Source organism: Eulemur rufifrons, chromosome 7, assembly GCF_041146395.1.
Source record: "Eulemur rufifrons isolate Redbay chromosome 7, OSU_ERuf_1, whole genome shotgun sequence".
NCBI lineage: Eukaryota > Metazoa > Chordata > Mammalia > Primates > Lemuridae > Eulemur > Eulemur rufifrons.
In genome coordinates this window covers 154,513,889-154,529,216 of record NC_090989.1, presented here as the reverse complement: position 1 = coordinate 154,529,216, position 15,328 = coordinate 154,513,889, and the positions used below count along the sequence as shown (strand labels likewise).

The 15,328-nt window shown below is 58.5% G+C and overlaps 2 protein-coding genes across 5 annotated transcripts; one reads left to right on the top strand and one right to left on the bottom strand.

Moving 5' to 3' along the window:
• The first annotated feature begins 217 nt into the window (after nucleotides 1-217).
• On the top strand, nucleotides 218-5,156 carry MST1 (macrophage stimulating 1). Of its 4 annotated transcripts, none has more exons than XM_069475708.1 (18): nucleotides 218-418; nucleotides 1,133-1,280; nucleotides 1,362-1,474; nucleotides 1,557-1,671; nucleotides 1,749-1,885; nucleotides 1,965-2,085; nucleotides 2,230-2,348; nucleotides 2,551-2,719; nucleotides 2,896-3,026; nucleotides 3,124-3,226; nucleotides 3,355-3,491; nucleotides 3,582-3,617; nucleotides 3,707-3,827; nucleotides 3,994-4,071; nucleotides 4,211-4,357; nucleotides 4,438-4,544; nucleotides 4,643-4,782; nucleotides 4,905-5,153. In XM_069475708.1, the coding sequence occupies exons 1-18, from the start codon at nucleotides 325-327 to the stop codon at nucleotides 5,064-5,066; spliced, it is 2,178 nt and encodes a 725-aa protein (XP_069331809.1). In that variant the 5' UTR covers nucleotides 218-324; the 3' UTR covers nucleotides 5,067-5,153. The 4 variants fall into 4 exon arrangements, with proteins under 4 accessions (XP_069331809.1, XP_069331811.1, XP_069331812.1 ...); XM_069475709.1 differs by having other exon boundaries at nucleotides 308-418; nucleotides 4,643-4,724; nucleotides 4,904-5,155; XM_069475710.1 differs by lacking the exon at nucleotides 2,896-3,026 and having other exon boundaries at nucleotides 1,965-2,081; nucleotides 4,905-5,156.
• A 327-nt stretch (nucleotides 5,157-5,483) lies between these two features.
• On the bottom strand, nucleotides 5,484-14,579 carry APEH (acylaminoacyl-peptide hydrolase). Its single transcript, XM_069473639.1, has 22 exons — nucleotides 14,527-14,579; nucleotides 14,319-14,451; nucleotides 13,675-13,801; nucleotides 13,168-13,261; nucleotides 13,002-13,077; nucleotides 12,749-12,912; nucleotides 12,446-12,583; nucleotides 12,259-12,350; nucleotides 12,142-12,182; nucleotides 11,935-12,056; nucleotides 11,328-11,388; nucleotides 10,090-10,187; nucleotides 9,390-9,441; nucleotides 8,418-8,506; nucleotides 7,817-7,955; nucleotides 7,239-7,322; nucleotides 7,077-7,157; nucleotides 6,631-6,719; nucleotides 6,330-6,520; nucleotides 6,119-6,221; nucleotides 5,919-6,025; nucleotides 5,484-5,818 (listed from the first exon to the last, which is right to left on the bottom strand). The coding sequence occupies exons 1-22, from the start codon at nucleotides 14,536-14,538 to the stop codon at nucleotides 5,713-5,715; spliced, it is 2,199 nt and encodes a 732-aa protein (XP_069329740.1). The 5' UTR covers nucleotides 14,539-14,579; the 3' UTR covers nucleotides 5,484-5,712.
• Between the last annotated feature and the right edge of the window lie 749 nt (nucleotides 14,580-15,328).

Here is a 15,328-nt window from a genome sequence, read left to right as displayed (position 1 = left end):
GGGCTGGAACACAGGCCTCTGGCGGCTCCCACTTTCACAATGCCCTTGAGCAGACTAGGCTGCAGGGGGCTTCATCCCCACCCCAGGGCACCCTCAAGCATCCCCACCAAACCTTCCCAACACCTGCCCACTTTGTTGGGAGGCCTCTCAGGGGTCTAGTTGTACCAGGGTGAGGGCCCTTGCTCCTAACCCACGGGGGCCTGAGGCCTGGCTCCACCCAGCTCCTGCCACGGGGTCTCTCAGGTCAGGCCCCAGCAGGCCTGGAGTGGAGGTGTGGAGACAGAGCCACCCAATCCCATAGGGACAGGTTTCACAACTTCCCGGATGGGGCTGTGGTGGGTCACAGTGCAGCCTCCAGCCAGGAAAATGGAGTGGCTCCCACTCCTTCTGCTTCTGACGCAGTGCTCAGGGGTCCTTGGTGAGTGCCCCCCACCCTGATCCCCACCTGCCTTCAGGAGGGGGTTAGCCCCATCCTACTATTCTAGGATGGAAGCAAAAGGGAGAACTCACTTTCCTAGCAGGCATGGAGCAGTGACCTTGGCCTCTTGGGCAGAGCTGGGAAGTCCTGGGAACACATATACACATTGCCCTCTTAGGCCTCCATTAGCATGTCTGCTGTAGCATTGGAGGCAGTGTTGGAACCACACAGATGTGCACACACACAAAAAGGCAGTGACTCCTCCTGAGCCTGATTTACCCCTCTAACCTAGCATATACCTTTGTGCAGGTGAGAACCCAGACCTAGAGTCAGAATGCCTAGGCTGGGTCCCTGCCTGGGTAGTATGATGGCTCTGAGCCATAGCATTCTCATGTGAGAGATTAGGTGGGGCAAGGTTCACAGGGCAAGCACCATCACCCACTGCTCTCATGGAGTGTATGTGTTAGACCTGAGCCCCGTGCTTGGTCCACTGAACGGAAGCACTGGTGATAACCACCATGTCTGGGCCTGCTCCCCCCAGGACATTTTCTTTACAAGTAATTATGCAGAAGGGCTGGGCTGGCCCGTGCAAATGCACACAGGGCCCATCCCAGAGGCCAGGTAGCTTTGATCTCCTAAATTAACAAAGTGTGGACAGGCCAATATACATGTACTGACATGTATGCTCTATGGCTACCCATGCCCACCCTGCAGGGCAGCGCTCGCCATTGAATGACTTCCAGGTTCTCCGGGGCACAGAACTACAGCACCTGCTACATACAGTGGTGCCCGGGCCTTGGCAGGAGGATGTGGCAGATGCTGAAGAGTGTGCTGGTCGGTGTGGGCCCTTGCTGGATTGCCGGTGAGAGGCCACCTGACTTAGATAAGACTAGGGGTGGGGGAACCTGGGCTGCCCGGTTACCCTGTGCCTTCTCCTCCCCAGGGCTTTCCATTACAATGTGAGCAGCCATGGTTGCCAGCTGCTGCCATGGACCCAGAACTCTCCCCACACAAGGCTGCAACGTTCGGGGCGCTGTGACCTCTTCCAAAAGAAAGGCAAGTGGCTGCAGAGAGGAGAATGGGGGGATAAGGGACCTAGGGCCTCAGCCTCTGTTGATCTTCTGTCTCTTGCTCCCAGACTACATACGGACCTGTATCATGGACAATGGAGTCCGGTACCGGGGCACCATAGCCACGACCGCAAGTGGCCTGCCCTGCCAGGGCTGGAGCCACAAGTTCCCCAATGATCACAAGTGAGACAGACATCTTCCCTCCTCCCTGCCTGGAGCCTTCCCCCAGCAAGGAGTATAGTGATATTGTCTGTCCCCAGGTACACACCCACACTCAGGAATGGCCTGGAAGAGAACTTCTGCCGCAACCCTGATGGGGACCTGGGAGGTCCCTGGTGCTATACGACAGACCCTGCCGTGCGCTTCCAGAGCTGTGGCATCAAGTCCTGCCGGGAGGGTAAGTGGCAGCCGGCTCAAGCTCGGGGAGGCAGGACTGGCCCACGCCCATCCAGAACGCACTGGGCCTGTGTCCCTAGCCGCTTGTATTTGGTGCAATGGCGAGGATTACCGTGGCGCCGTGGACCGCACTGAGTCTGGACGCGAGTGCCAGCGCTGGGACCTGCAGCGTCCTCACCAACACCCCTTCGAGCCGGGCAAGTATGCGTGGGCAGGATCAACGCCCAGGGGACCTGGCTAGGGAGGATCCAGGACTCCAGGGGCGGGGCTGTATATAAAGCAATTAGGCGGGGCCAGATGAGCCTGACTCCCAGAGTCTTGTTCACGCCCCGTTATTGCCCCCAGGTTCCTCGAGCAAGGTCTGGACGACAACTATTGCCGGAATCCTGACGGCTCCGAGCGGCCCTGGTGCTATACCACGGACCCGCAGATGGAGCGGGAGTTCTGCGACCTCCCCCGCTGCGGTGGGCCACGGGGACAGGGCCTGGGAAATGTGGGAGGCTGGGCTTGGCTTGGCTGGGGAGGGAGGAGCGGCTGGGCGTGACCCAGCGGGGGGCTGAGAGCAAATCCCGCGGAGCACCGTAGACTAGGAAAGGCAGGTCTGGTCCCAACCCTAGCGGTATCTCAGCTCCAGCTCGGGGTTCGACCTGCCTCGGTCCATCCCAGGGTCCAAGGCACAGCCCCGCCACGAGGTCACGACTCTCAACTGCTTCCGCGGAAAGGGTGAGGGCTACCGGGGCACGGCCAATACCACCACCGCGGGCGTACCTTGCCAGCGTTGGGACGCACAGAGCCCACATCAGCACCGGTTTGCACCCGAGAAATACGAGTGCAAGTAAGGTGGCACGCGGGCATTAAGGATGTACTCCTGCGGGGGCGGACGAAGGAGGGTAGTGCCGGGGCGTGAATGGAAGGAAGGTGGGGCCTGGGGCGGAGCTGGAGACCCAGCCCTATTCGGAGGCTGGCTGGCTAGGTGGGACCCTGCCAGGGCTGAGTGGGGCTCCTGTTCAGGGACCTACGAGAGAACTTCTGCCGGAACCCCGACGGCTCGGAGGCGCCCTGGTGCTTCACATCGCGGCCCGGCATGCGCATGGCCTTCTGCTACCAGATCCGGCGTTGCGCTGACGACGTGCGGACGGAGGGTGAGGGCCCAGCAGGGCAGCCACAGAGCCGGGGCTGGAGGCGCGGAACCCGAGGGCCCGGAGGACTGGGGCTTATATTCACCCCTACCCGCCGCAGACTGCTACCACGGCGCAGGGGAGCAGTACCGCGGCACAGTCAGCAAGACCCGCAAGGGTGTCCAGTGTCAGCACTGGTCAGCACAGACGCCGCACAAGCCTCAGTGAGTCGGTCAGCGCGCCTGGCCCCACCTTGGGCCTTAACTTTTGGGTGGCAAGCGTTGGCGGCTCGAACAGAGCCTGGCAAAGGTTTGAGAGTTCACTCAAATGATTTTGCTCCCCTCCCACCTAGGTTCACGCCCACCTCGGCCCCACACTCCCAGCTGGAGGAGAATTTCTGCCGGAACCCAGACAGGGATAGCCATGGGCCCTGGTGCTACACTATGGACCCAGGGACTCCATTTGACTACTGTGCCCTGCAACGTTGTGGTAAGCGCTGGTGACACTCCCTTATGACCATGCCTCAGCCCCCACCAGCAAAGGCTGGCCCCCTTAACCCTAGTGAACTTGGTCTTTCAGATGATGACCATCAGCCATCCATCCTAGACCCCCCAGGTTTGGACTCGGGCCTGTTGTGGGTTGGGGCCCTTTTGTCCCTCATCTCCACCCAGTGGGGGGTTTATCCAGCACACCCCAACCCCCAGACCAGGTGCTGTTTGAGAAGTGTGGCAAGAGGGTAGATCGGCTGGACCAGCGTCGATCTAAGCTGCGCGTGGTCGGGGGCCAGCCAGGCAACTCACCCTGGACAGTCAGCTTGCGCAACCGGTGAGGCATAACTGCGTCTCCCCAAGAGAGAAACTGAGGCTGTGTCCTCTATAGTTATGCCAGTGTGGGGTGGGAACCTGTGCCTGACCCCAGAGGTCCTAGCCAGATGGCAGGTCCAGCCATGTCTCAGTACTCACTGTTCCCTCTCCTAATTCTACTCCTCCAGGCAGGGCCAGCATTTCTGCGGGGGGTCCCTGGTGAAGGAACAGTGGGTACTGACTGCCCGGCAATGCTTCTCCTCCTGGTGAGCCTCCCTTGGGTTTGGGGACCCAGTCCTACCCCCTAACCTTCATCCTTCCCCCAGCCACCTTCCCAAGGCAAGCCAACAAGTGAACCTTGGGGCAGCAAGAGTTACAAATGATCTAGCAGAGCTTCTCTCCTAGCCATATGCCTCTCACGGGCTATGAGGTGTGGTTGGGCACCCTGTTCCTGGACCCACAGCCTGAGGAGCCAGGCCTGCAGCGGGTCCCAGTAGCCAAGATGGTATGTGGGCCCTCAGGTTCCCAGCTTGTCCTGCTTAAGCTGGAGAGGTATGTGGACAAGTTGAGAGGGTGTGAGGTGGGGCTGGGCCTTGTGGTTTCAGCCCCTGAGCACCCCATTCCTGCTAAAGATCTGTGACCCTGAACCAGCGCGTGGCCCTGATCTGCCTGCCCCCTGAGCGGTATGTGGTGCCTCCAGGGACGCAGTGTGAGATCGCAGGCTGGGGTGAGAGCAAAGGTAAGAGCACAGTGCATGGGCATAGACTGCTCTGGGCCTGGAAGTCCAGTTCTGGATCCTACTGCAGGGCCTTCTCCTCCCCATTCCCCTCACTGTAGGTACAGGTGATGGCACAGTCCTAAACATAGCCTTGCTGAATGTCATCTCCAACCAGGAGTGTAACATCAAGCACCGAGGACGCATACGGGAGAGTGAAATGTGCACTAAGGGACTGCTGGCCCCCGTGGGGGCCTGTGAGGTCAGTGGCAGGGCCCCTGGGCCAGCCCAGGGAGGGTATGGGGGCCTGGAAGTGTACTACTTCATCACGAAGGGGACCAGTCATTGCCATGGCCCTCATCATGTGGTTCTCCAACCTGTCAGGGTGACTACGGGGGCCCACTTGCCTGCTTTACACATGACTGCTGGGTCCTGGAGGGAATTATAATCCCCAACCGAGTGTGTGCAAGACCACGCTGGCCAGCCGTCTTCATGCGTGTCTCTGTGTTTGTGGACTGGATTCACAAAGTCATGCGGCTGGGCTAGGCCCAGCCCCAACCCCATGTGCTTTGGGAGAGGATAAAACTTCCTGTCAGACATAAAGCCACCTTTTCCTCTTTATGCCTGTGCAGAGTGCTTCTTAGCCTCTGCTTCCAGGGAATGAATTGGTGACACTTTGCCAGGGCTGGGTGGCTTGAGCACAGCACACTCTGGGCTGGGTAGTCTGAGCCTAGAACTACCTTTGCCTGTGGGTGCTATGGGTGGGCAGGGCCTCACTAGTCTCCCAGATACAGTCTTGCGAAGGGAAGGGCGATGCAGGGCAGACAGAAGGGGCTGCAACAGAGAGAGCTACCCTGGTATGGAGTCCCAGTCAGCCAGGACAGGCAGAGGCTGAGCCTCCCACTGCCCCCTCCCCTCTCACACCAGAGGCAGATGAAGCCCTTGTGGCTACCATACCCAGAACCTGGGGTCTCTGAACTGCAGGGTGGGGGCCGGGGGTGGCTTGGTACAAAGTACCAGCAGGAACCACGTTCTGTGTCCTAATTTATTATAACTACATAGCCCCCATTTCTTTGCCCACCCATCCATGGAGCTCAGAGCCCAGAAAGCCTGTCGCTGCTCTGCCAGACCCCGGAGCTCCCCAACAGGGAGTGTGGCACAGGCTGGCCAGCTCACGCAGAATGATAGGGCTTCAGCAGCCCAAGTGCATGCGTAGCCAGAGCACAGCATTCATGAAGCTGTCTGACTCCACCTCCACCTCTGATAGTGCATGGGCGCTTTTGGGATAGAGCAGGAGCCTGTAGAGATTGGACAGCAGGGTTTAAGGTTGGAGGGTCCTCCCCTGCTCACCTGCCCACCAGCTGCCAAGGCTGTCCACTCAGCCTGTGCTACACTCACCGAACAGGCACATTCCGGGCCTTGAGGGCACGGTAATACTCCACGCCCTGCTTGAAGGGCACACGCCGGTCTTCTTGGCCTAGCATCAGTAACAGCGGTGTCTTCACCTGGGTATGTGGGGAGGGGCGAGGAGCCATGGTGAGCTGGGCCCCGGGTTCTGGAAGGATGCAGCACACAGGGGAAGGAGGAAGGCCACATACCTGAGGGATATATTTGATGGGCGACTTCTTCAGCATCTCAGCCCACACAATGCAGTCCGGCAGGCAGTCACTGCTGTAAGGGAAGCCAGCCTCCACCACACACCTGCGAGAGACCGAGCTGATGCAGCCCCAGGAATTCTGGGGCCTGCAGGGTCTGCATGGGAATATGGGGTGGAGGGGAGAAGGGCAGGGACCTGTGGTACACACCCACCAGTCAGGGATGTCAGTGGAGCCCATCATGGAGGCGATGTTGATCACGGGGTTCCGGGCCACACAGGCGCTGTAGGTCTCTGGGTACTGACCAATCAGGTGGCAGGAGAGGAAGCCACCATGGGAACCACCCATAAGGGCCACACGGCTTGCATCAAAGTGCTCGTCCCGCAGCACCTGCTGCACTGCAAACTACAGGGTGGGGCAGAGCATGCTGCAGCCAGCTGCCTGCCCAGCTAAGTGAAGCCACACCCTTGACAGCCCATCCTCCAGCTTGTCCAGAAGCCCTAGCCCCATGCTACCTGGACGTCCTTCACATCCTGGTGGCCCACATTGCCTGGGAGGGAGAGGATGCTGTCCTGGCCAAAGCCCGTGGAGCCACGATAGTTCACTATAGGCCAAGGAAGGACCAGACAGGGCAGTCAGGCAACATTCCCAGCCCCCTGGACACCTTTTCACACATCTGTGAAGTGGGCTCTGAGACCAGATGCACCACGGACTATCAAGGGGAAGGGGCCAAGAGATTTGAGGTTGCTGTCCAATGACCACAGCACCCTTTCCATGGAAGTCCCACTTTATCACATGCCATGGAGCCGGAGGCTGGGCCAGGGCAGTTCCTCGTAGTACTTACTAGGTCTGGGATACAGAAAGGCCTGGAGACTGGTGTGGCGCCTATGGTGCTTGTCAAACCAGGCCCACCGCCTCACTCCACCATAGCCCTCACAGTCACAGGTCCCTGCTTGCTCACCTAGTAATACTGCAAAACCCATCTTGCAAAGCACGGCTGGGAACAGCATCCAGGCAGTGACAAAGGATGAATGGGGCCCCCCTGCAGATAGGGAACAGAGGGTGAAAGGGCCATCTAGGAGGCGGGGTTGGGAGGGCAAGGACACTTAGGCCAGATGCCTACCGTGCGGCATGACCACCATGGGCACCTGGGTCTTATCTGGAGGGTTGCTGGGCTGCAGGAGGATTGCTTCAAAGTCAAGGCCAGCTGCAGGGAGAGGGCAGTGGTCAGCAGGGCCAGAGCTACTTCCAGGGCCTTCCCTGACCAAGGTCCCATCTATAGCTGCAAGTCTGGGGCTCACCTCTGGAGCAGAGACCTGGCCAAGTTGCGCCATGACACATGGACCCTAGAAGGCTCATGCTCCTTCTGCCCCAGTCAGGGAACCCCGCTCTCTGCAGGGACTGCACTCTGGATGAGGTGTGGCCACCGAGACCTTGTGTAAAGCCTGTATTCTTTGGGCCTTGGTTTTCCTACCACAGATGATTTGGCCCTGTGGTGCCCAGTTCTGGTACCGAGAGCAGGCTCTCAGATACCTGGATGCCACTCCCGTGACCATCCCCAAGAGGAAAAAAAAAAAAACCTCATAAGGTAACCCCAGGAAGCTCACAATGTGAGACAGGAGGCAGGAAAGGGGTCACCACAGATGCTGCGTGCTGTGCAACCTGAAGGAGGTGTCCCGCACTGCACCTGGCCCAGCTCACCATACTGCACATTCTCTTGCTCTTGGGGTGGCTGTAGCACCCGGATGCTCCAGTGGATATCGGGAATGGACTCAGCCTCCTCCAGGGACACCCACAACACTGACTGTTTCTTTCCTGCAGGAGGCAGGAATCCAACTTTCTGCCAAAGGGAAGGAATGTGTCATAGGTGGCCTTACTGCCTCCCTGCCTTTCTACTCCTGCCCAGAGTGGGAGGTAGGCAGCTCTCATTATGCTGGGCCCTCTACCCACCTCCAGAGGGTACAACATGGCTTCCTGTTGTGAGCTGGTATATACCAAGGTACTCACGCTCTCACATAAGCACACTCCACCCCCCTCAGTTTCTAGGCTCTGCTGTCATCTTGTGTTCTGTCATGCCAGAGGACTGGGCACTTCCCCAGGTACCCTGTTCTGGACAGAGCACACCCGAGCCCAACATCCCTGTGACTGCCAAACCCTCATGGACCATGTGGGGCTGGGCCTGTGTCTTGGCTCCTCTACGTGCTGACCAGCCATGGTCAGACCCTGAGGCCAGTTCTCTGACCTGGGGAGCTCTGTCTGCCTAGAACCCCTGCCTCCTGGCCTGGGACCCACCAATACTCACCAGGCTTGGGGGTAGGTTGGGTGTGGAAAACTGTGCCACCATGAGGTCCCGGTCAATTGTGAGCAGCTTCCAGCTTCCACCTGACCCCCCTGGAGAAGGCAGATGCCACTAAGTGCCTGGCAAAGGCCACCAACTTTCCCACCTTCTCTCTGCAGAGTCCCTGACTGGAGGCTCTATGGAAAGGTGCCCTTTCCACCCTGAGAAGCATCTCTCACAAGCACCCAACTGCACAGTCCCTTGGTCATGCAGCAGACACTGGGCCTGGGAACTGCCAGACCTGGGGACATACCAGACCACCAGGCACATCTGCCTACCCCTCGATGACTATAGTATGCAGGATATGCAGGGATGGCAGCTGGGCCCAGGGAGTTCTTTGGGGGTAGGGGAGTGTGCTGATTCTGGGCAGTGGGGTCCAACCAGATTCTTAAGCAGGAATTGTACAATGAGAAGTAGCTTTGGAACTATACTTTCATAGCTTTAAGGGGGAACAGGTACAGTCAGGACAGGTGGAGACCTCAAAAGACATTTCAGGGGCAGAATTACCAGGCCTAAGTATGGGGAAGATGGGGGCACCATCTGGGGCTTCTCCTAGGCCCTGAGGTGGCAGAGCTGTCTCTGCCTCAGATAGGGCACCCAAGGTTTGGGGAGGGGAAAGGTGGACTCTGGCAGGTCTTGATAAGACAGTTTGGTGAGTTTTAGGAGCAGGGCCATGCTGAGGCTGGGTCAGGACTCATGGAGCGGAGTTAGTGCTGAAGGGCAGTGGAGCAGGGGAGGTTGTCTGTCAACTGGGTCAGAGTCTTGTATGGGCAAGGACTTTGGGGGACTGTTAATAAAGGCTGCAGAATAGTCAGTGGTACAGAGCGGTTGAGAGTACCACCACTGCTCCACGTGCTGGAGCTCCAGCTCTACCCCTGACCAGGCTGCCCGCTCACCAGCCCTGCCCTGCCCCCAACCCCCAAAGCCCTTGCTCACCAGCTGTGAGGGAGGTCACACTGCCTGTCTGGGTATCCACAGCAAACAGGTCCTAAAGCAGAGGGGAGGCCACATGTGGCACCACATCCAAGAGTCCCATGGGTCCCTTCCCTACCTCCTCTTTACCCTCCTGGGGACCCCTGGGCCAGGCCAGGACTGTGAGCAGCTATGTGATGGTTCCTCAGTGCAGCAGGGAGTAGCAAGAGGCCCTGGGTTCAAATCCCAGCCCCATCACAACTTGCTGAGTGACCCTAGGCAAGGTAAGAAATACCTTTAGCCCCTTTGAGTTAGCGTGAAGACCAAATGATATCACACCCAAAAGGAGCCTGGCATATAACATAGGTGCCCTCACTCCATCTCCGGGAGAAGGGATCAGACCTTTCTCCATCAGTTGCTCTTACAAAGTGTTCAGGGACCCACCCCAGTGGCAGCCCCTTGTCCCCCAGCTGGAAATGCCTGAGGGGTAACAGGGTTGCGTCTCAGCGTCAGGTGAGAAGGTGAAGAGTTCTGTTGTGGGGCACCAGGGAAGCCAGTCCTCTCAAGATGTGAGTCCAGGACAGCGGCAGGAAGAGTTTTAAGGGGCCGGTGAGACCTGTGGCTGGGCATTCCACCCAGGAGTGTGCATGTGCTATGCCCCAGGGGCCCAGGGCTCCCAGGGGTTGGTCATAGGGGATGCTTCTCAACACTCAGGGTCCCTTACCTGCTGGCTACGCTGAGCCGAGTCGAAGACCACTCTCTGGCTGTCAGCTGACCAGCATCCCAGAGACAAAAGGCTGCTGTAGATTCCAGAGAAGTTCTCTGCAAAGATAGGAAGGCTGGGGCTACATCCAGGAGTGCAGGTTTCGGGGAGTCAAGACTACAAGACAGGCTGGGCTATTGGGGGATTCACCTGGGGCCCCTGCACCCTGTGGCAGAATGGCAGTCCCACATATGGGGGTACTCTAGGCAATGAGGAGCTGCCTGAGTAGGGGGCTGAGGGGCAGAGCTCAGCAGCTTCTGAGAGAAGTCCTGGGTACTCAGAAGAAAAGCACTTGCTATCCTAAGAGTTGCTCCTATTGAGCCCCTGGTGGGCACCAGGTGCTTTAACCAAGATAATACCTATCTGTCCACTCTTGTGCTTAGCACAGCACCTGGCACAGAGGGTTTGATATATAGTACCCTTTAACGTCATCACTCACTTAACTCTCACTCTAATCCTACAAGAAAGGCAGGGACACAGATGAAGAAATGAAAGCTCAGGGAGACCAGGACACTGTCCGAGGACAAACGACTAATGAGGGAGAGAGCTGGGATTCAGACTAGGCTCCTACCGCTGTACCCCTGCAACCCAAAGAGAAGACAAAGAGACCATCCCTTGTCCACTGGACTCCTGGAACTGACTGGGTGGTCCGAGAAAACAAGGGATTCTCTCCCTTCATGTCCTTGCAACGGTCCAGAATCCCAAGCAGATCTGTGAACACCAGAGACTGAGACAGGAACCTCTCAGCCAAGAGCCACCCTCCTAGAGACCTGGCTGACTCAAGGGCTCAGAATGGACAAATGTTGCTGGGGTCGGGGTGGAGAGTAGGGCAATGCAGCATCCTTGGACCCAAGGCCTCTCAAGCATGACATTCCAACATAGTGTACTTCCTGAAATCCACTCGAAGGAGCAAAGGTTTTAACCAGCCATTGGAAAAAGAAGGAAAATCAAATTATAAGCTGCAGCACAGGAATTAAGTTATCTAAATCCCCAGCTAGCTTGGACTACCCTGATCTCAGCTTTGGTTCAGCTAACTCCTTTCTATCAGAACTGTTCCCTACAGTGACAGCCCCACTCCCTGGCCCAGCAGGAAGGGCCCTCAGAAGGAACCCAGGAAGAGCTGGATAAGGATGACACAGATGGCATGAAAACACAGAGCTGCAGGCTCCATTGCACCTAGCCAGCCAGGCACCCCTTACCTCCCAGCTGCCGAGGCACAACATCCACCACCACTGAGGTGACCTTGGTATACCAGTCATACTGCAAGAGAACACAATGGTCAGGCCCACCAAGGGACAGGCAGTGCCTTCAGGGCACAGATCCCTGTGCCTGTCCCCTTCCGTGGTAGCCTAAGGGGAGCGAGGGGGGACCTGAGATGAGCTTAACATGTCTCCTTTCTGGTGCTCTGGATCAGATGCCCTGAGGGGCCTCAGATAGGCAGTCCCTCTGACTTTTCACCAGGGGCCCAGAATTCTTCCTGGAAGGGACTAGGACTGTGTAGTGTAACTCCCTGCTGTATTCCAGCCCCTTGGAGAGCCTGACTCCATGCAGATGAGAACAAAAGAGAGAAGCATCCTCAAAGATGGAAGATGCTCTCAAGGTGGTGAGCTCCGACAGTGCAAAGCCCTCCAGGCCGGCACTCTCAGCCTCCAGGCCCTGCCTGGAGAGGACAGGCAGAATTCCTACCGCTGCTGCACCTGGGACACAGAGGGCATCCGCTTATGGCCCATGGGAGCACTTCAGCCCTCATCCACCAGCCCTTCTTCATGCTGACCACCCTCTCACCCCCACCCACCTCCAGCTCACCAGGCACAGCTGGCTACACTGATGATGGGGGATCAGAGATGGGTACTGCAGGTAGACGATGCGACACTGGTCTGGGCTTAGCCGGGGAGATGAGACAGCCAGGGAATCATCTGAGAGGTGCTCTGGACCAGACAGAAATGTGAGCATCACTCAGGGTGGCAAGGCCAACATGTGTTAGCAAAGCACAGGTGGGCACCAGCCACTTACCACACTTTCCCCCGATGAGGTCCACATAGTACAGGGCTGACCTGGAACCACCAGAGACACACTCAGTTTCAAGGCCAGCTGGGTTGTAGGGCCCCCTGCCTTGCCCCAATTCCTCACCTTCGATTGGTGCAAAAGCGGATGCCCAGCCGGAAGGGCTCATGCCACCAGCCCACAAACACCACACCGGTGTCTCCAGGGGCCCAGAATGCCTGTAAACAAGACCACAGGGCAGGTGTGAGCAAGGGGCAGTAGCTCAAGCAGGGCCCCAGACTCTAGGAGGGACACAGGCTGAGTTGTTGCTGACCTGTCCAGGGGACACATTCTCGGGGACCCCCTCAAGCACAGAGATGTTGCCACTCTCGATATCCAGCACGCAGAGCACAGGGGTGCTTTTGGAAACCATGTTTTCTCCCCAGTCTTCATAAAACACAAACTGATCCCCCTAAGAACACAAGAAACTCAATGCTCGGCCTGTCTACAAGATCCTGCCCTGCTTCCTAGAAGCCAGTGCCTCCCCAGTTCCGACAGGTACAGTGTGGGAAGGAAGCACTCTTAGTCCCAGGGCTGCCCTGCAGGGCCTTCATGGACTAGCCATGGCCATGAGCACCTTGATGGCCTGGTCTGGCTTCTTCGGCCTGGCCATCTCGTCATCGCTGGCACTGACGTCTAAGGCTTTGGTCTGAAAAAAGGACTCAGCCTTGGGGCGCTTCTTCTCTGCCACATATAACAAGTGTGTCTCCGAGTGTGACCAGGACAGGCAGCCAAAGCAGTCTGGATGCAGGGAGGGCCAATCAGAGGGAGCCCAGGGCTTCGGCTGCCCCTCCTGTCCACCCTGTCTGCTCACCAGCCGGGTGCCTCACCGTCATCATAAATGGGCCCATGTTTCTCCAGTGCTGACAGGTTGAAACTCTTGAGTTTCCGGTTCTTCTCCCAGACCTGAGGACATCTGGGCATCAGGCTACCTGCCCAACCTGATCTGTGGGGCTCAGTCCCCAGCTGCCACCACCTGGCCCCTTGCAGACTCACCTCCAGGAACTGCTTCTCCTCCCCAGGGCCCATACCTCCAGCCTTGCGCAGCACGGCTTTCATAGTGCCTGAAGGAGACTCTCTGCTTAGCAATCTGAGGAGGGCGTGGGGTAGGTCAGGATTACCTTGCACCCAACCATAGCCCTGTCCTGCCCCCTGGCTGGTCAACTCTTAGAAAAGATTCCTGAGGCTTTGGCCTCACATCAGCCCCTGTAGCACTTCTAGCCCCACTACGGCAGCTGCCTTGCCTCTCCTGCTTGGGGCAGGGACTCTTCTCCTTCAGCTCTCTGGGCCATGATACACTCCAGTCTGGGCTGAGTTTGAAGCAAGCCTCCAGTGCTTATCAGGCCATGCCACCAGACCGAATGGGCTCCCAAGGGGCAGTAATCTGGCTCCTGGCCTCCCTTCTGGGCCCTACCCACATCTAGGCACATGGTGGGCATTCATAAAAGGCTTGCATTGTAGATGGCTGTGGCCTTGTCCACAAGTTTCCTCCCTCAAACTTACTCCCCCCGGGTTTCCACACTGTTGCCTGCAGGCCCTGCAAACACCACTGAGTCTCCATCATGGAAAACCAGGTACTGGCGGCAGAATCGGATGTTCTCCATGCGTTCCAGGTCCCTCTGGGTCCACTCTGTGAGAGGAGACATGAGGTTGCTCAACTTGTCTTGGCGAGTCCTGGCCACTGCCCCTCACCCAGGAAGGCCCACACCCATCTTCCCTAGTCTGTCTCCAAACACTCCACGTGCAGGCTGGACAATGCTTGGCCACAGCCCCAGTCTAGGCCTCCAGAGCCTGAGCTGACAGCCTCTTGGAGAGAACCCACTACTAACCCACTGCAATCTTGAGGGCAGTCTGACATGTGTATGGGATGGGGTGGTAGGGGAGAGCCTCACAAGGCCCACACCACGAACCCAGGTCTGAGTTCTACTCCCACACCCTCAACCCATGCACTCTTGGGCACCGTTCGGTAACGCCCTCAACGCGCCTCCCCCACCTGTGTGCAAAGGCCTGTGGGAGTGTACTCTCCAACCCTAGGCCTGCTCCCTCCACACCGGCGTGTACTGTAGAGCAGTCAGCCCTCCACATCCCCCTCCTCTCCACCCAAGTGCACGGCTCCGTCGCCATCCAATTCCCCTCCATACACACACCAGTGTGCACCGTCCGGTAGAGGCCCCCGTACTGCGTGGTGACCTCCGGGCCCAGGCAGGCGGCGCTCAGCGCGGGCTGACGGCTAAGGGCCCGGTACAGCGCCGCCGCCTCCTCGGGCTCGCTCGGCAGCACCTGCGCAGGGGACACACCAGGGTCAGGCACGGCCCGGGCTACAGGGAACACAGCAACCGCGGGCCGAGCCCTCACCTGACGTTCCATGGTCTCCTCTCTGCGGCTGGGACGAGGCGGGGCGTAGCGGGAGGTGCTAGTGCCCGGAAGTGAAGCCTCAGGGGGCGGAGCCTGGGGCGCCTTGGCTTGTTTCCGCCACCGCGTAGCTGGCAGGGCGGGGCCTTTGATGAATGGGTGAGGACCGTTAGCGGAGGGGGCGGGGCCTTGGTGGTACGAAGGAGGGGCCTGTGAGGCAGAGGTTCTGGAGGGGACCGGGCAGGGACCTCGAGAAAAGGAGCAAGACTTTAAGGGGCGGGCAAAGCAAGTGCGACCCAGACCTCTTACTGAGAGGGGAGGCAGTGGGATCTTCGAGGAGAGAGGGCGACTCTGGGGAAGCGGAATACAAGAGCGGGTCTTCAGGGAGGTGTGAGGTCTGTGAGAAGCTAAAAGGCCTACGTGAGAAGGGGGTGGGGCCTGGGTCAGTACCGGGCTGTGAGACCAAAGAAACGAGGTCGGACAGGGGTGGGTCCTGAGCGTTCGCAGGGCGGGGCCTGAGGAATGCGGTCCAATGAATCTTTCAGGATGAGGGCGGGGCGGGGCTCGTCAGGAGCTGAGAGCTGCGGGGGATGCTGATCAATGAACCGATGGGGGGGCGGGGCCGGGGCTCTAGCCCGCCGCAGCGTGGGTCTCCTGTGGCTAACTGTAGGGTCCCTCCCTGTCCACGACGAAGCAAACATTCACTAGACGGTGCCAGGCCCTGTCCTGGAGGGACTCCAGGCAGACGGAAAGAATGGCGCAGGTCCGTGCTGAGCGCGCAGAGCAGGGCTCTGGGATGTGGGAC